The sequence below is a fragment of the Panthera tigris genome, chromosome B4 (assembly GCF_018350195.1).
Source record: "Panthera tigris isolate Pti1 chromosome B4, P.tigris_Pti1_mat1.1, whole genome shotgun sequence".
Classification (NCBI taxonomy): domain Eukaryota; kingdom Metazoa; phylum Chordata; class Mammalia; order Carnivora; family Felidae; genus Panthera; species Panthera tigris.
The window spans coordinates 13,941,909-13,962,259 of NC_056666.1; the positions used below are offsets into that span (position 1 = coordinate 13,941,909).

The 20,351-nt window shown below is 45.7% G+C and overlaps 1 protein-coding gene across 1 annotated transcript in view; it reads right to left on the reverse strand.

Moving 5' to 3' along the window:
• The window catches only part of FAM171A1 (family with sequence similarity 171 member A1), a 134,354-nt gene that overhangs the window by 13,202 nt on the left and 100,801 nt on the right, over positions 1-20,351 (reverse strand). Inside the window, exon 5 of the mRNA XM_042991142.1 lies at positions 18,796-18,972. Coding sequence (XP_042847076.1) covers positions 18,796-18,972 — 177 coding nt within the window. The remainder of the gene's footprint in view (positions 1-18,795; positions 18,973-20,351) is intronic.

Consider the following 20,351-nt stretch of genomic DNA (forward strand, 5'->3'; position numbering starts at 1 on the left):
GCTATGCTTAACCACAAAGATTATTACACACAGTTATTGACAGGCAGAAAAAGACATGCCTTCCGCTCGTCTGTAAGATCTGATGGGCTCTCTTAGCAATCACCCAGGGTGCCTTCTTGCTATGTTCCTAAGCAGTAATGAAATCAGCCTTTATTTGCAAAATATAAAGAAAAGTGAGTTAAAGGGTGCCTGGGTGGCTCAGTTGGTTGAACGTCTGACTCTTGATTTCGGCTCAGGTCATGATTTCATGAGCCCCCACGTCGCGAGGAGCCTGCTTGGGATTTTCTCCCTCTCTCTCTGCCCCTCCCTTATGCATACGTGTGCCTACGCTCGCTCTCTCTCTCTCAAAATAAATATTAAAAAAAAGGCAAGTGAGTTAAAAAGTATAACAAATGGCTATCAAAAGGGAAAAGAACCCTGAAACATGAGAAAAGGGCTCAAACCACGTCTTGTTTGAATACAGCCTGCAGGGCTCAGACTTCCCTCTCTCCCCTTGCCTGCTACGTGTCTGTCCTCTGCCCACAAGTCCCTATTCTAGCAGCCATGCTAACTCATCTCAGCGTTTGGAAACAAGCATCAAGCCCTGATATTAGGAGCGCTACTGATTTTGCAAAGGAAACTGCAGATGAAAGCCCACAACTTCACTAATTACGAGTTGAAGTAGGCACCTTGCGCGTTAGGCAGTGCACAGGGACACAAGTCATTGCACTTACGGTGAGGTACTGTCACCGCGTCAGACCTCGGAACCCGGGGCAGAAGAAAAGCCAGGCATATAAAGGGCCAACTGACCACACGGACGGCTTTTCCAGCGTAACATAACCCTGTATGTGAATTCTAGCTCTGCCACCTCGTGAACTTGGGCGTCCCGAGGACGGCACAGCAGTGGGGCCTGAAGGGCGCTGGCGAGACCTTTCAGCCCTGGGAGCGATCCTGGGGCTGTTTCACGTGGCTTTCGTCGTGGAAACGAGAAACGGCTCATCAGTCACGTACTTGTAGTTGGGTGTTCTACTTCGTGCAATTGCACGAATATGTCAATTGACATATTCTAATTGATCTGTGTCTCTTGAAAGAGACCGGAGTGAATTCTATCGGGTCTGTAAGCTGGCACTCGTGAAGAAATCCCACAGTCCCTCCGAAAACCCACCTCAGAGAAGTTCTACTGGTCAAAAGGTGAGGATTGAGTATCCACGCTGCCAAATAGCTATTTCTACTCTTCCACCTACATTTTCACCGTGAGATATCTGCGAACATTTATGGTGAGAGGTGAGACACACGTATGTGTGACACAAGCGTGAATTTCCTGGTGGGAACACATGGCCGTCTTGCCCCTCAGCTGCTGGCCGCGGCCAGTAATCATCTCACTCGAGCTGTGGTAGCTCCTGCACAGCCTTCAGCGTGGTGGGGGCACTGGCTCTTCTCAGAAGAATCTTCTTTTTCTTTCTTTCTTTTTTTTTTTTGAGAACAATTTCTTAAGAAGTAGGTACCTTTCAGATCCCTAGCAAGTGCCGCTGCTCATTGCTAGTTTTTTTTTTTTTTTTTTTTTTTTTTAATTTTTAGAGAGAACATGCAAGGGGGGCAGGGAAGAAGGGCAAAGGAAGAGGGAGAGAGAATCTTAAGCAGGTTCCGCATTCAGTGTGGAGCCCGATGTGGGGCTCGATTCCACAACCCTGGGATCATGACCTGAGCCAGAATCAAGAGTCAGATGCTCAACTGACTGAGCCACCCAGGCGCCCCTTTATTGCCAGTTTTGATCACAGGGTCTTTCCTGATCCCCGAATATGCTGGATTTCTCTAGAATCCAAATCCCTTACTTTTCAGGGCTTTAGTTTGCATTACCTAAGGCTATCACCTCTATTATACTTTTCTACGTATAGCATAGAAGTATCAAGGTCAAAAATCTACCTTCGCTGCATGCTTTTACAAAACTATGACAGGATCACTGTCATACAACAGAATGTGTAACTCCATCGGCCCTAAGTCACATTTACCAGTGGAGTAGAAACTTTGATGATATTGTGGAGTAGCCTTCTCATTTTTTCCCAAATTCAAGCCCATGCCTTTGAGTAGCTATGTTTCCTTCTTTGGGATTATTTTTCCATGAAGTTTGTGAGGGGGATACAGTCCTCATTAATTACACAGCAATGTATTTACCTGGTGTCAATTATCCAACTGTTCTTGTTGAAAGCAATCAAACTGAAGAGCAAAAGTTATGTACAGATGGTTGGATTCTTACAGCTTCAGGCAAGTACATTTCAGGACTGATTTAAATAAGAATAAAATTAAAGGCAACTCACTATAACCAAAGACCTTCTGTTTGAAGCATAAAGACAGAGAGATATGCTGAATTATTAGAAATTAAAACAAGAAATGAGTCTGTATTCAGCTACAGCATGTTCCCTGGGTATTTTTAGGGTAATTTTTGAGAAGTGGATTCTTTTTTTTTTTTTTTTTTAACGTTTATTCATTTTTGAGACAGAGAGAGACAGAGCATGAACAGGGGAGGAGCAGAGAGAGAGGGAGACACAGAATCTGAAACAGGCTCCAGGCTCTGAGCTGTCAGCACAGAACCCGACACGGGGCTCGAACTCATGGACCGTGAGATCATGACCCGAGCCGAAGTCGGACGCTTAACCGACCAAGCCACCCAGGCGCCCCGAAAAGTAGATTCTTAAAAATAACCTTAAGCAACTGATTCTTCTTTCTTCCTTTAAGCTTTAGCTGGGCTATCAGAAGACTTACAGAACTGAGTTTTTAGAAAAGAGCAGTAATGGGAAGCCATAAAGATTCCGGCAAAGTTATAGAAAGGTCTATGCCTTAAATAGGTAGCCAGAAGTATTAGGATACATAATAGCATTAATAAAACTTAATGAGAGAATTTTGGATTTATAACAGGTATGTATAAATTCCTAGAAAGTAGCTATTTCTATTCTGATACTCTGTATCAGAGTATAGGCTAATTAGGCCCAGACGGAGAGAAATTTTGTTCACTATCCACTACATCCAACATCCACCTTGCAATTATATGTCAGAAGGGATTGGGCTGGGGGAGCTGACCGGGACGTAGAAGGCACAGCCACTAATCCCTAGCATTAGAAAAGTCACTCAAAACGAACGAGAGCATAACAAAGTTTACAAACATCTTCACAGATGCGGCAAGGTGTTCCCAAGCAGGGCTTGCTAAAGAGCCTGTGACATTGGAAGCCTTGTTAAAATGCAGGTTCTGACTCAGTGGGTCTGTGGTTCTAACATGCTCCCCGTCTGCAGACCACGCTTGGAGTAGCAAAGCTCTAAATCATGATTCTTTCAAGGAAACCCCCGATGGCGTTTCCCATGATGTTGCCATGGTGCGTCACCTGGGCAGCCCGTGTTTAAAGCCACTTCAGAAATATTTCTACACATTTAAAAAATAATCTAGTCACTTGTCAGACTATCGGCCAGACTGCCAGTTGGCAAATTCAAACGCCTACAGATGCTGTCTTGCCCTTGCCTGAAGAGGCAACGCCACTCACGGAACCGGCTGCTAATGTGGCCAAATTGATTCCGACCTGAAGACCTTTGTGTTTTTTCTGCCCAGAATGTTGCCGCCCGCCCCAAGATATTTCCATTAGGCTCCTAGATGTCTACAGGATCTCAGCTCAAATGTCACTGCTCCAAAGGCTCTGACCAGCAATCATCCTCTCTGACATCACCCTACTGAACAGTCTTACGGTACTTAGGTCGTATGAAGCAAACTGGCTCACTGTCTCCTTCATTTAGAACAAAAGCTTCATAACCATAGAGACCTTCCCTTGCTTGGTACGTCATTGCCTTATTCCAAGGGCCTGGAGCAGAGTAAGTATGGCACAAAGAAGATGTTCAATAGATATTTGCTAAAATGAATGGACTGCTCGATCTTGAAAAAAAGAGAAGCCAAGGAAACAACTCCATGGGAAATCTTTCAGTTTTAAATGTTGGCAGTAAATTAAAACACAGCAAACAAACAACTGCCCCCAAACCGACTGTACGGGCCAAATCAAACACACCTGGGAACAGGGTGTTTTGCATTCCCAGATTTAGTCCGTTATTCTAGCAAGCCACATCAAGTCTTGGCATGGAAGCAGGATTGCACAAAAAGCTGATACACTAGAAAAGGAAGGGATCTGAAGTCCGAAGAAAATCATGTTCTGCGTCTCTCCTTCTGCGCTCCCTGGGATGCTGTGCATGGGCTGAGTGTGCCGAGTTTTGGCTTCTTTCTTATTAAGAAAGCTGGTAGCTCCCCACCTCCCGGGCTGCCTTGAGAATAGCGATGCAAAACGTTGCCTCAGGGCAATACCTGCTTTGTTAATGGATACGCTCAGCTAAGAATGAGTGGGAGAAGGAAAGGCTTTCCCCAGATGATCCTATGTTTCTTCCCCTTCAATTGAGGCTCACTTCAAACTGCACACTTGAAATGACTGGGCCTGCCACGTACAACTCCATCTACACGTCGTGCCACAGAGCGAGCAAGGTGCTCCTGCAGACACCTCTAATGACGCGCATCCTGTGTAGGCTGGGTTTGTTCTATGCGTGCGTTCTGTGTATGCGTGTGCACGTGTGTAAATACAAACGATGTTAAATATTAAAAAAATTTTTTTGATGTTTATTTATTTTTGAGAGAGCGAGAGAGACACAGCACAAACAGGGGAGGGGCAGAGAGAGAGGGAGACACAGAATCAGAAGCAGGTTCCAGGCTCTGAGCTGTCAGCACAGAGCCCGACATGGGGCTCGAACTCACGAGCTGTGAGATCGTGACCTGAGCCGCAGTCTGATGCTTAACCGACTGAGCCACTCAGGCGCCCCGATACAAACAATTTTAACAGGGTGATTCAAGATAAGGGACAAAAAGAATCAACAGAGTAAGGACATCATCTACGCCTGGTGACGTGCTAGGTGCTTTATGGACATAACCGCTTTTCAGTCTTCTACAACCTTGAAAGGTGGGTATTCTAGAACTTATATCTGAGGCCGCAGACATTAGGCTCAGAGAAGCGAGTGATTTTCCCAAGGACAGGCTCACCCCTAACGTTTGCAGAACTCAAGACAGGAGTATAAATGGATGTCCATTACAACATATCTAAATATTTAAAAGTTACGGAGCAAGTGATTATGTGGTTAAATAAACGTGTCCTACCTCCCCAACTGTAACTTTATAGGACCTAAAGGCTAGGGCTGAAGGTAGAATTCTTCAGTGCTTTAAAGAGTACATGCTGGAACAAAGAGCACGAGGAGAGTTGGTCTGCGGCCTATACCCCTTCCCAACTCACACCCTGCCTCATGACCATGGATGTGGACTCCCAACTCCATGTCCAAGCTCATGCCCCAGCCAGAAGGCACTCCTTGGCCAACCCTCTGGCCTGAGGATATGCACATGGCGCGTGTAGATGGGCGGAGAGGTCTGCCCCTGGGAGAAGGGCATAGAGCAGAGTGCCTGGAAATCAGCTTAGGCTGTGTGGGCAGGGAACCCTAGGATCTAGGCTACCTGGAGGGTGTTCTAGAAAGGGGTCTCAGATTCCAGGTGGCCACATCCTTTTGGGTCAGTAGATACCTTATCCCATGGGGAGAGGGCACAGCTGGATGGGGGCCAGAGTGAGGTCCTCTAAAGTGGGCAGGGGGGTGCTTACAGCAGCCATCCCTCTTGCTCAGTCCAAGCGTGGTACTTCCCAAGGGGCAGAGCCACAAGAAGTAGAATTTTATTCTAAAAGGTAAAATGACCTAGCTAAAAGGTGTTCTCAGGAATGCATACATTTCCAAGATTAAATCTGTGGCATGCTGAGGAAGCTTTGCCTAGATACCAGGCCTGGACTATCTTTCCTTCTGATGACTTCCAGACCTGATTAAGGTACAAAATTAATGTAGAAGGAGGAAAAAAAAAAATTCATATGCAATGTGTTCAACTTGTTTAAAAAGTCATTATGTGTTGGGGGGCACCCGGGTGGGCTCAGTTGGTTATGCATCCAACTCTTGATTTCGGCTCCGGTCATGATCTCACGTTTGTGAGTTGAGCTCTGCGTTGAGCTCTGCGCTGGCAGTGTGGAGCTTGCTTGGGATTCTCTCTCTCCTCTCTCTCTGGCCCTCCCCCAGCTTGTGCCTGAGCGCGCGCGCTCTCTCTCTCTCTCTCTCTCAAAATAAATAAATAAACTTAAAAAAATTATCTGTTAGACATATCCTAATATAACAGTATAGCTCATATAGAACTATGAAACCAAAACAAGTTTATAAAACAAATAGAAGCAGGCTGTAAAATTTCAAAATAAAATTAAGATAAAAACAGCAATTTAATGTAGTACCTGATGACTGAAGGGCACTTATCACTTGCAACATGAACATGACAGCGTAGGGTGAGGCTTCTTTTGAGCGTTGGTGTGCCTACGATTCGACTCTCCTGCCACCTTTTTCTAGCTGAACTTGCCAAGAAATTTTCCTCTTTCAACATACTTTGAAATTACTTTTCCTTACTATGGTGGGGTCCTTGATGTACGGCAGCTGCCCCGGTTCAGTTTTCTCTCCATGATTCTATCCTACCCAACAGTCTATTCATAAGTGTGCATCCAGGCAATGAGAGTACCCGATGGCTTTAAATTCTGTACCGACTCCTGATGACACAGGGTATTTTTCATGTTACGTCGTATAGGATTAGCATCAAAACCCACGCCTCAGATTTAAAAATCCTTGTGGACAATTCCCATTCCCCAAAAGAAGCTCTCTGGGCCAACAGGTTCTAGTTTGAAAAACCTGGAATCTTACTCAGGAAAGCCTGGACATTGGGATCTTCGTCCTTCCCAAGCCCTCGTCCTCGGCCTCCTCACCTGTGAAGTGGGGACAACATGAGCTGCTGTCAAGACCAGGGCGTGGGGCTGCGAGAAGGAAGATCAGGGCTGGGCTGAAGTTCAGGCACCAGGCAGTGGGCCGGACTTGCTCCCGGGCAAACACTTGCCCGGCACACCAGGGGATTTATTCTTGCTTTGCTCAAACTAAAGGCATTACCTATCCTGGACTGTAAGAGTTATTTGGAAATAGGGAAACAGCAATGCCCTTCAAAACATGGAACAACTGGTGGAAACAGGAAACGAGGTACCAACCAATCAGGTTGGATACCTGGGGCCTACTAGCTACACGCTGCCTTGGCTGAGAGTGGATATTGAAGATGCTAGGCCTTCACCGTACCTGTCCTTCTTTCTTCTATCATGCTTCACCTAAGATGCACAAACTAAATATGGGCCCCATGATAGCAGTGATGATTATAATCATAATGGTGAAATTGCACAGAGCTCTTTACGGAGTACCAGTTGCTGTTTCCATTTCCTGGGCTGTTAAAGGATTTGCTCAACATCACAGCTAGTAACTTAGTTGGCTACTAGGAGGAACCAGTGTCCAAGTCCAAGCTGTCTCAACTGCTGGGCTTCATGCTGCCTATATCCTGTCGACTCCTGATAGATGCCGGACTACCAATGTAGTATTCTATCGAAACTACTTTCCCTTTGGGGTGCCTCGGTGGCTCAGTCGGTCAAGCATCCGACTCTTGGTTTTGGCTCAGGTCACGATCTCACGGTTCGCGGGACTGAGCCCCACATCAGGCTCTGTGCTGACAGTGTGGAGGCTGTTTCGGATTTGCTCTCTCTGCCCCGCCCCTGCTCATGCACACATTCTCTCAAAATAAATAAACTAAAAAAAACACATACACCTTTTCCTTTAATTATCCATTTCAGTGGAGATAACTGAAAACAGAAGACATTTTAAAATTATTTGGTTTGGGGGCGCCTGGGTGGCTCAGTCGGTTAGGCATCTGAATTCGACTCAGGTCATGATCTTGAAGTTCTCAAGTTCAAGCCCTGCATTGGGCTCTGTACTGACAGCTCAGAGCCTGGAACCTGCTTTGGATTCTGTGTCTCCCGCTCTCTGCCCCTCCCCTGCTTGTACTCTGTCTCTCTCTCAAAAATAAACATTAAAATTAATTTTTATTATTATTTGGTTTTGAGGTAAATTATGGCAGCTCCACCTTCCTCTTCTTCACCTAGGCTGATCTTAGAATGAGCATGTTAGATGCCATGCTTAAAACTCAGGCCAAGAGGCAGCAAAGCACGGGGGGCTCCGAGGTTTCTAGGTGTTCGGGAAGCCGGCAGGAGGATACAAATTTGCCCCAGATAATCCACAATGTGAATATTCCCGAAGTGGTAATGAGAAGTCGACAGTAAGACACATTTCCTTTCCAGGGGAACATACTGATCTATACCACACTCTAAGACCACAAAGTGGGCAACTGTCATTTGTAAAGCTTGCCAAAAGCTGTTTCAGTTAAACGCAAGCATGGAAGGTTCTAGTTCTGTATATAAAATGACACTTTAGGGAGATTAAGTTTGTAATAGTATTTTAAAACAAATATGGTCCCCGAACCACAACTACAATATGGTTAATGTTAACGTGATGGCATTATTTTCTGAAAATTCTCATCTTGGGGCTAGCGGGTGGCGACAAACACAAAAGGCTTAATGATTCCTAGGAATGGACTGATATCACACGAATGTTTTTTTTTTTTTTTTTAGTTGCTAGGCAACATTGAAAAACAAATGGCCATGTTCTGAGATCACTGTGTATCCGTTCTCCCCACGGGCAACTGTGCGCATGTTCCTCGGCCTGACGGCACTCCCCTCGGACGACAGGACCAGGGCATTGCTCCCATCCCTTCCTATTCCCCCAAAAAACAATTAAGTGGAAAAACATCCAGATCTATATTTTAAATCAAGCCCCGCCTTCAAGGGTGGGCTGGCTGTGACTTACCCAAATGGACTAGTTCAAAGAGCGCAGCATAAGCAGTAACGTTCGCCATCTGAAGCGGAGACAAATCCGCTCTAGGCCAGTTATGAGTGGGGATCCTGAGTGCCTGATACATACACACCATACATGATCAGAGGCGGTTCGGTAACTGCCATTTCTATAGCAACCCACACACACTCTGCAGGCCGGTGTTTTGGGAAGGCAGTTAAAACTGGATTCTACAACGGAGCTCCACTTAGAAGATGCTTTTATTTCTGTCGTCTCATTAGAATGAGCGTATTCAAAGCCAGTAACCCAAGTTACCATTAAATAGCAGAACCTCATCACCTACAGGATCCGGAATGTTGATTTCTGTGCCAGTCAATGTCAGTCGGTCGCTTGAAATCCAAACCACTGACCTGGTTTGCATGTTCAGAAGTGACCATTCCCCAGGGCAACGAGTCAGATCACGGTCTGACAACCCGGAACATGGGACAGCCATCTGCTGTCCCAGTTATAGGCGAGAGAGTAAATGCCTGCAAAAGCGAGCTGACATAATCATCTCCCATTGCCCAGAAAGCCTCCGCTAAGATGCATTCACCATGACCAATGACACTTCGTTTGCCAGACCGGCAAAGGAAAACTGCTTTCTTCCAAGGGCAAAGTGCGCCCCAGCACATATGGATGAGAACCCGTGTCTGTCCACGTTAGCCCGTCCCCCTGACACCGGCATTGTTCTACTTTCCAACAGAAAGTCAGAAGATCTTAAGCGAAGGAAATCCGCTAATTCCTCCAAAGAAAGACTTAGGCTCACTACACAGTCCTCCCTTGCAACACAATCAAGGGCATTTTACACGACATGTTCAGTTGCTGCATGTAAATGCAGCCGAGGTATAATTCTAGCATATCGCAAGTTGCATTTCTAAAAAAGACCATTTTTATGGACAGCGCATGTAACAATGGCCCAGTTCATACTGCTCTGACTGACTAAACAAAATCCAACTTTACTTATGCTCTAAGAGAGTGCTGATCTATTAGGTCACCCTCTGATGAACTGTGTGGGCTGAAGCATGGAGATGCTAATGTTCATGGAAAAATTTTCGCCTGTTCCAAAAGGGAGGGGAAAAAAAAAAGGCAATTGCAGCCATTAAAAAAATAAAAAGAAGGCCACAGTGATAAATGGTGGCACCAAACACTGACTGCACTCTAATAATGGTGTTTGAAAGGGAGCACTGATTGGTCTTTGTCCTAAGAGTAAACTAAGTTATCTGGCAGTCCTGGATTGGAGTATTTGAGTTAGTGTCAAAATGCAGATGTATTTTTCAAATAGAAGTCCCACGGAACTAAAAACAACTTCATCTTTCTTTACGGAGTTTGAAGTCTTGCCCTATAACGAGCTGTTACCACTCTGAGCATCCATAGGCCCTCCTGGCAAAATGCTGGAGGGCTACCCGGACAGCAGCAAGTACTGTGGCCACACTGGTCACCCCACTTTGGCCCTGCAGAGCGTAGAATCTACTTGCATTTTCTAAAAATTTTCTAACGTTTATTTTTTTTTGAGAGAGAGAGCGAGCGAGTGAGCATGAGCAGGGGAGGGGCAGAGGGAGAGAGGAGACACAGAATCTAAAGCAGGCTTCAGGCTCTCAGCTGTCAGCACAGAGCCCGACGTGGGGCTCGAACTCACGAACTGTGAGATCATGACCTGAGCCGAAGTCAGACGCTTAACTGACCTAACCGCCCAGGCGCCCTGAATCTACTTGCATTCTAACACTAAAATGGTAAGAGCTTCCCTGTTAATGCCTTTTAGATCAAGGAATCACAACAGTCTTCTGTATAAGTCAGACAAGTAAGTATTTTCAGTTTGTGGGGACATCCAGTCTCTGTCACAACTACTCAACCCCCCAGTGTAATGAGATAGCACTCGTGCAGACCATACAGAAACGGGTATGCTTATTCTCCAGTATCTTAGTCTCTTTGGGCTGCTATAAAAAAATAACAAACTGAGTGGCTTATGAGTTAGAGATATTCATGGCTCACAGCTCTGGAGGCTGGGAAGTCCAAGATCAAGGTGCTGTAAGAATCAATGTCTCCTGAAACCCTGCTTCCTGGTTCAAAGATGGCGTCTTCTTGCTGTGTCCTTACAGGTTGGAAGGGATGAGGGAACTCTCTGGGGTCTCTTTTATAAGCACATTAGTCCCATTCATGAGGGTTCCACCCTCATGATCTAATCACCCCCTTTTAAAGGCTCCACTTCCAAACATACTGCAGTTTAGGATTTTGACATATGAATTTTGGGGAGGGAGAATACAAACATTCTGTCCATAGCATCCAATGAAACTTTATTGAGGGTTGTTTACATTTGAATTTCATGTAATTTTCATGTGTCATGAGATACTTTCCTTCTTTCGATTCTTTCTTCAATCATCTAAAAATGTAAAAACCATTCTTAGCTTTGCAACATGTTGTCTGCCGGCCCTGATTTGGGCGAACAATTCTTTTTTTTTTTTTTTTTTAATTTTTTTTAATGTTTGTTTATTTTTGAGAGAGAGACAGAGTGCAAGCAAGGGAGGGGCAGAGAGAGAGGGAGACAGAGAATCCGAAGCAGGCTCCAGGCTCTGAGCTGTCAGCACAGAGCCCGACGCGGGCCTCGAACTCACAAACAGTGAGATCATGACCTGAGCCGAAGTCGGACGCTTAACTGACTCAGCCACCCAGGTGCCCCAATTATTTGTAATGGATTCACAGATTGCTGTATGTGGCTGTTTGACTGTTTGGAACTACAGTTACTTTGATTTACTTCAAAAGCAGATAATTTAAAGTGCTAAAATGGTTTGGAGTTATTCTTGTGTTTGAATTAATCATAAGTAGCTGCTAATTAGTAAGTAGTGTTAGATGCTTAAGATGTGTTCCTACTTTTTTCCTGATCTGGTAATACAGTCTTGGAACTTTTTATTTAACCAAGATAACTTAATTTCTTACAAAAAATTTTTTTAACGTTTATTCATTTCTGAGAGACAGAGACAGACCGCTAGAGGGGGAGAGGCAGAGAGAGAGGGAGATACAGAACTCAAAGCAGGCTCCAGACTCTGAGCTGTCAGCACAGAGCCCGACGCGGGGCTCGAACTCATAAGCCGTGAGATTGTGACCCGAGCCGAAGTTGGGTGCTTAACTGACTGAGCTACCCAGGCGTCCAGAGATAACTTAGTTTCTATTTAAAGAATGATATTATTGACTAAATATAACAAAATAAAAACCTTAATAGTAAAGGAAAAAACAGTAGAAAAAACAACAACCTTATGAAATATGTAGCTTCTCCTGAGTTGAGGAAGTTGAAGAAAACATGGTTTCTTTGAAATGTCCATCCAATCTTAAGGTTTTCAGAAAATGTATTTTAACTCATTTGATTATTTTTGAATGACTAGCCAAACGTTGGCTTTTCTGTGTACACATACAATCTGTTATAACCAGGAATTTGGCAGTTATGCTTTTTGCAGTAGATGCTAGGTTAAAAAGATCATTTAGACATGAATAGACACTTCTCCAAGGAAGACCTCCAGATGGCCAACCGACACATGAAAAAATGCTCCACATCACTCATCATCAGGGAAATACAAATCAAAACCACAATGAGATACCACCTCACACCCGTCAGAATGGCTCACATTCACAACTCCGTCAACAACAGATGTTGGCGAGGATGCGGAGAAAGAGGATCTCTTTTGCACTGCTGGTGGGAATGCAAACTGGTGCAGCCACTCTGGAGAACAGTATGGAGGCTCCTCAAAAAACTAAAAATAGAACTCCTCTACGACCCAGCAATTGCACTACTAGGTATTTATCCAAGGGACACAGGTGTGCTGTTTTGAAGGGGCACGTGCACCCCCTTGTTTATAGCAGCACTATCAACAATAGCCAAAGTATGGAAAGAGCCCAAATGCCCATTGATGGATGAATGGATAAAGAAAATATGGTATATATACGTATATATATATATATATATGTATATACATATGTATATACATATATACACACACCCACACACACACACACACACACACCCACACACACAATGGAGTATTACTCGGCAATCAAAAAGAATGAAATCTTGCCATTTGCAACTACGTGGATGGAATTGGACGGTATTATGCTAAGTGAAATTAGTCAGAGAAAGACAAAAATCATATGACTTCACTCATAGGAGGACTTTAAGAGACAAAACAGATGAACATAAGGGAAGGGAAACAAAAATAATATAAAATAGGGAGGGGGACAAAACAGAAGAGACTTATAAATATGGAGAACAAACTAAGGGTTGCGGGAGGGGGGATGGGCTAAATGGGTAAGGGGCATTAAGGAATCTACTCCTGAAATCATTGCTTCACTATATGCTAACTAATTTGGATGTAAATTTTAAAAAATAAAAAATAAAATTAAAAAAAAAAAAAAAAAAGGAAACAGATCAATTACCCAACAAGAATTCCCAATGGCAGAAGGCTCAATGCTGTGGGGATTATTCCCAGAAACTGGATATCTTACATCTCAGAGGCTGCATAACAATGCGCATTTCTTCGTTTTCATGGACTTCTTTAATCGTATTAATTTCCTGTTGCTCCTGTAATAAATGACCACAGCCTTGGGGGCTTAAAACAACACAACTGTATTCTCTTACAGTTCTGAAAGTCAAGTCTGAAGTCAGTTTCACTGAGCTGAAGGCAAGGTGTCAGAAGGGGTGGGCTCCATCTGGGGGCTCTGAGGGGAAAAACCTGTTTCCTTGGCTTATGGCCCCTTCCTCCGTATTCAAAGTACGTTGCTCTGATCTCTGCTTCCACTATCATGGTCCCATGTCCTCTAGTTCTGATTCCTCGTGGCTCCCTCAGAAGGACCAGTGATCACAGTGTCTCTCTCTCTATGTATGTATACCATTGTTGTCTATGTATATAGCCATCTCTCTCTCTCTTTTTAAACAACTTATTCTACCTCTCTTTTTTTAAAGTTTATTTATTTTGTGCGAGAGAGAAAGTGCAAGTGGGGGAGGGGCGGAGAGACAGAGGGAGAGAGAAAGAATCCCAAGCAGGCTCTGCACTGTCAGCACAGAGCCCGAAGCAGGGCTTGAATTCATGAACTGTGAGATCATGACCTGAGCCGAAGTTGGACGCTTAACCGACTGAGTCACCCAGGCGCCCCAGTCATCTTTTTTTTTTAAGAAGTTATCCTACCTCTTTTTCTTAAGTTTATTTATTTTGAGAGACAGAGAGAGGGAAAAAGTGCAGGTGGGGGAGGGGCGGAGAGAGAGGGGGAGAGAGAGAATTCCAAGCAGGCTCCGCACCGTCAGCACAGAGCCCGACACGGGGCTCGAACTCATAAGCCGTGAGATTGTGACCCGAGCAGAAGTGGGATGCTTAATCGACTGAGGCCCCCAGGCGCCCCTGTATGTAGTCATCTCAAGTACAAATGTTGTATCAGAGTCTACTAAACTGCCCTGATAACCAAGAAACTACAAGGCCCCATCCCCGTGCATTTCTAGTGTCACTGCAATATGCACACTGTAACTGAGAGGGGGCTACGTTACTGTTTAGGGGACGGACAGAGGGACTGCAAAACTGAGATCCTGCCCATAGGATGTGAGAAGTTACACCGTCACAGCGAGGCACAGCCGGGGGAGGGTGAACAGAACAACGGTGGGCGTGCAGAAGTCGGCGCTGGAAGCGAGGCCGAGTGACCGGCAGGGCTGGCTCTGATGACACCGTTGAGCCGCTGTGCCGGGAGGAGGGCGGACTGCTTCACCGCGAGTAGCTGAGAGACCATCTCACGAGGGGAAGTGATCCGTGCTTTCAAAGTTTCTTCTAATGTTTATTTTTGAGGGAACACAAGTGGGGGCGGGGCAGGGTGAGAGGGGGACAGCGGATCCAAAGCAGGCCCTGTGCTGACAGGCTGACAGCAGCGAGCCCGATGTGGGGCTCGAGTTCACGAACCGCGAGATCATGGCTTGAGCCGAAGTCGGGATGCTCAACCGAATGAGCCCCCCAGGCGCCCCTAAAAGATAACCTAAGCAGCGATACACAAGAGCTAGTGGAGGGAAGCAGAGGCGGAAGGCAGGCAGACTCTTGCTGGAATAGGTCAAAGAAGCGGGAAGAGTCTGAACCAAGGCGGAAGTGACACAGTGAAGGAGAGGAGAGGGGAGGGTTGAGAAACGCTGATGTGACAGCAACAGGACTTTGGAAGGGACCACACAAGGCTGCAGGTGGAGAGGTGAAGCAAAAGAATAAAGTGGGGATAACTCCGAGGTCTCTACTTCGATGGTCTGGTGCGTGATACCCTTAATCAAGAGAGGAAACGCAGGAACGAAGAGGTTTAAATGCTGGAGTGAGGGCAGTGGATGTGCTCAATTTGAGGCATGTCGGACCTGAGTGTCCTAAGGCACATCCATCAGCCAATGTCTAATGGAAGGTCGGGAACAGAGAGCAGAAAACAGGACTTGGGTGCACAGGGGTCCGTGGGAGTGTGCGAAGTGATTAGATGCCCCAGCAAGTGATATGAGGTAAGCTGGGAGCTGGGCGTAGGCCAGCGGCCAGCAGACGAGGACGACCCAGGGGGACACTGAGTCAGACAGCCAACAGAGGAGAGCCCTTCACAAAGGAACAGAAGCCACCAAACGCTGCAGAGACACTGAAGGAAGTCACCTGCCTTGTCACGCAGCTGCTGGTGACCTCAGTGACATTTGTTTCCAAAGAGTGGGCAGCAGAAGCGGGACTGTGGCGGGTTGAGGAAGCCGCACGTGGAGAACAATCCTTTGAGAGATCCGGGCTAAGGGGAAATCTGGGAAAGCGGTTTGGGAGGCACGGCCCGTGAAAGCCTACAGAACGGGAAGCCTTCTGCTGACTTTATAAACCCTTAGGGAGTCCTTGCTATGTCCCAGGCACTGTACTACACTTCTCGCAGACATTAACTCATTTAGTCCTTGGAGTGGTTCATTTTTTGTGTCAGCTCAGCTAGGCCATGGTCTCAAGATACTCCATCAAACACGTATGGAAGTTGCCGTGAAGGCATTTTTAAAATGAGATTAACATAAAAAAATAAAATGCGATTAACATATCAATCAGGAGGCTGAGTGAAGCAGATTACTCTTCATAAGGTGGGTGGGCCTCATCTAGTAAGTTGAAGGCACTAAGAAAAAGACTGAGATCCCTTGAGGAAGAAATTCTGCCAGCAGACTACCTTCGGGCTCAAACTGCAACATCAACTCTTCTCTGGGTCTCCAGCCTGCTGGCCCACCCTGCAGATTTTGGACTTGTCCGCCTCCACAAATCTATGAGCCCCTGCCTTGAAATAAATCAGTCTCGTTCCTTTCTTTGGGGTACACACACATAGCCTATTGGTTCTGTTTCTCTGGAGAACTCTGACTGATACGCTCTTTGTAATAACATGAGGTACTATTATTTCCAACCCCATGTCACAGTTGAGGCAACTATGGCCCAGAGAGGGGAAGTAACTCGCCCCAGGGGCACACAGCCAGTGGGTAGCTGAGCTGGAATCCCAATCCAGGGTGTCCCCAGAGCCCTGGCTCTTAAGCACATGCCATGCTGCTGCTCCCGGGCACATTTGGGGCCAACTGGGAGGTCCAGGGAGAGAAGCAGAATATAAAAGGGAATAGGAGCCCCGACAAAAGCATGTCTTGCACAAATGAGAAAACAGGCATGGTGATTCGCTGCAGGCGGGACCTACAGCTTTACAAGGAGCAGAACCAGGCTTTCAGGAGACGGAATACAAGCTGTCTCCCTTCTGCTTGCTACTTTCTCCTGTGTTCTTCTGAGATTCTCTCAGTCACAACCCTCCTGATCTGTCTTCTCCTGGGAGGCGCAGGGCTGCTTACGACCTAACCTTCATCACAGAGCCTCAAAAAGTCACTACATTGTGGAGAACACACATCAGCGGTTAGCACGTCTGTCCCAGTGCAGGATATGTTACTGCAGTGGCACCATCCATTCCTCAACATCAAGTTTAGTACATCTGGGAAAATCAGTGAATTCCACACAAATAATTATGGCGCCTGTTAGTAGTTATTTGGAAAGCAAAGCAAAACGAAACAAAACCCCACCAAACCCTGAATACCGAACGGGCGTTTATTTTCAAATATAAATTCCCGGAACTCTAATTTGACTACTCAAGGAAAGAGGTTACCTTTGAAAACACATTTGATATCAACCATCGACCCCTGCTAAGAACCGAAGGGGTACAGGAATGCAGGTGGTGTGAAAATCTAAGCACACGAGTGCGTGTGCCCATAACGTCGTGATGATCGTCAAATGTGAAACTTCCCAGAGAAAAATGTGAAAACATGTATTAAAAGCTTTAGAATTTTGTACTTATTTACTTATTTATTGAATTTGAGAAGGGGGGGGAGAGGGACAGAGGGAAAGAGAGAGAATTCCAAGCAGGCTACACCCTCGGCACAGAGCCTGACGTGGGGCTCGATTCCATGACCCTGGGATCGTGACCTGAGCCAAAACCAAGAGTCAGATGCTCAACTGACCAAACCAGCCAGGGACCCCTGGCACTCCTAGAATTTTATACACGTTAAAAAAATTTTTTTTAAGTACGTTCCGTGTCCAACATGGAGCTTGAACTCACCACCCTGAGATCAAGAGTTTATGCTCCACCCGACTGAGCCACCCAGGTGCCCCGTCCCCATGTATGTTTTTAATCCAACAGCTCTACCTCCTCTAAAATATTATCCTGTGGAAATAATCATGGCCGTGCCTAAAGATTTAGCTACAGAGATATTTATCGCAGCACCGGTAAGAATAGTAATGTTTTCTCCAATTACAGGGCAGGGAGCAACCAAAGTATGACACATCCATATAATGAAATGCTATGCAATCATCAATTTTGACATTGCAGAGTAACAGCTGATGCCACGGAAAGATGTTTATGATATACGAGCGATTCTTAAAAGCAAGTTATAGAGGAGTACCTAGCATGTAATCTCGTTTCTGTTAAAAATCTATTTTGTGGAAGCCAGCCTTTCCGAGAGGACCCCAGTGATCCCCACCTCCCGGTGTCTACACGCCTGTGCCGTCTGCCCCACACAGTACCAGCGCCGGGCTCCGTGACCAACGGTGCACGGAAAGAAGCGATGGTTTGTCATTTTCACATGAGGCTATAGAAGACTGTTGACTTCTGCTTTGCCCACTGTGTTTCTGTATTTTTATTTTATTTTGTTTTTCCTCTGGATCATTGGCTCCAGTGAAAGCAAGTGCCCATGTTGTGGGCCGCCCTATGGAGAGACCCACATGGCAAGGAACTGAGGGCTCTGGCCAGCATCTAGTGAGGAGCTAAGGCCTGCAAAACACCCGTGAGTGAGACTGGACGCGTAGTCACTAGCAACGCACCTCCCCCTCCCCCCGCCCTCCAGACGGCTACCTCGTTGGAGAACCCGACCCAGAACCACCCAGCTAGTTGTGTCTGGATTCCTGACCCTCTCGACATGTGACGCAGGAGATGTGCACGGTTGTTGAAAGCCGCTACGTTTTAGGGCAATTTGTTAAGCAGCAATAGATACCGAACACGTGTGTGCATGGCGAAATGACCAGAAGGATATAATCCCAAATGCTATTTGTGGTTTTTCTCTAGGTGGTGGCATTGTGGGTAATTTTTATTTTCTCTTCTGGTGTGTTGTTGGCAGTGTTTTTCCTTTTTCATGAAACAGAAAACCACATGACCACGAGGGATCAGAGAACCTAGAGCATAAAATGATAAAGATCAAGGGAGCCAATTTTAGCTCTAATAACCTTTAAAGATTCAAGTAAACTGAGTTAAATGTACACACAGAAACAAAAACAAGAAACCCTCCCAAGAGGTGCCTGCCTGGCACACTGGAGTAAGCTTCGCCTACCAGAAACCATGCAATACGCTGTGGGCAGCAGGATTCAGTAACTTTAAGGAAAGGAGACTTGCACAGATATCTTAAAAGGAAAAATCAAACAGGAATGAAGTCACCTGCTAGCCAATCACTGGAGTCTTGCTTACCCAGCTTCTGGTCAAATCGCCACGCCGCGACATAGGCATTGTGCCTCAGACTGCTCTGGGTGGCCAGGGGCACGGTGACATAAATGGGGCCGTCCACCAGCACTGGCGTTCCATCACTGCTGAGCAAATGGACACTGACGGCCGTGACTGGGGTCAGGTCATACCTGGTGCCGTTTCCTGGAAGCAAGAGGGAGTATCCATCACGTGCACAGAAGGGCCCTATGTGGGGCTGCCGCAAACGTTTGCGAGAAAATAGAAACAGCTACCATTCACTGAGTACCTCCTATGTGCCAGGGACTATACGGAGCACTTCACGTGTATAAAATCCTCACCACTTTATATGTACAGATACCTCACCACGGCTCCATAAGGTAAGTAAAATCCACATTTGACACACAAAGAAACCGGCCCAGAGGGTAGAAATGGGAAGTGGCCCCAAGGGCATGGTGGGATCTGGGATCGAAGCTCTCAGGTTTGCTGCCTCTAACTACTGAGCTTTGCTTTCAGAAAGGGCCTCGAAAGGAAGAGACTCCTCTGTGGTGTCAGAGGAGGGTAAGTGTAGAAATCCCTGAAATCAACCCCTGCACAAAGTGAGACCCACACACGTTAATGACTCGGCAGATCGCCATAATGAAACCAAATGTTTTACATTAGAGGCTGCTTTGAAAAAGAAGGGGGGGGGCGGTTTTTTCAAGGAGTGCCTCAAAATATTAACTTACTTGTACTAAAAGTACCCTACTGAAAGCTCGGCCTTGAAAGATTTAGGAGTTAATTTTAGGTGCCATTGTTATTTTGATCTGTTTAAAAGGAATTTAACATGCCAATTATTGTACGTCAGGGGACTTTTCTCCAAGCCAAGCCTTTAACGACTGCCTACTTTATAGATAAATTAGGGACTGCTGAGGACAGCGATATTATATTTATATACTTAAGCGATCCATTGTAGAGCAATTTTTCTGCAGTGAAATATAATATCACACAAAATGTTTATGTCGTAATTTTAAATCTTGAGCACAATGACAAACGCACAGTGATAAAAAAAATTTAAGCTCCATTAGAATATAATCTATAGGATTTCTTATTAAGCTGCTTACATAGGTTATCTACCCATCAACTACCTGAGCTAATGCAAACCACCACTTAGGACTAGATGTAAACGTTTAGAGCAACTGTAGTGAATTTTAGAGTTTTCAACACAAGTGATGGCCAAACCCTTTGTAGAACAAATTATATATAGGTCACAACAGCACTACCTTCTACGATTTATGGCCGTCTGTTTGTCATTGAAGGGACGAGCACGGTAATAGGAATTTTGTCAAAAGGTCCATGTTGGAATCACAGGCTCAAGTTCTGAAATCTTTTAGTCTGGCCTTTTCTCTTTAGGGCACAGAAAGCCAAAACCCAGAATTTACCATATTTCTGGTCAAAATATCTGCTGGGATGAGACCTAAAGCAGTGCCAAGTGTCCAAAGGGGACGTGGAGGCAAAGCGGGGTCTACAGTGTAGCTCCCCAGGTTCTGTTAGACCCTCTGGATGGGACAGAACTGCAAGCAAAG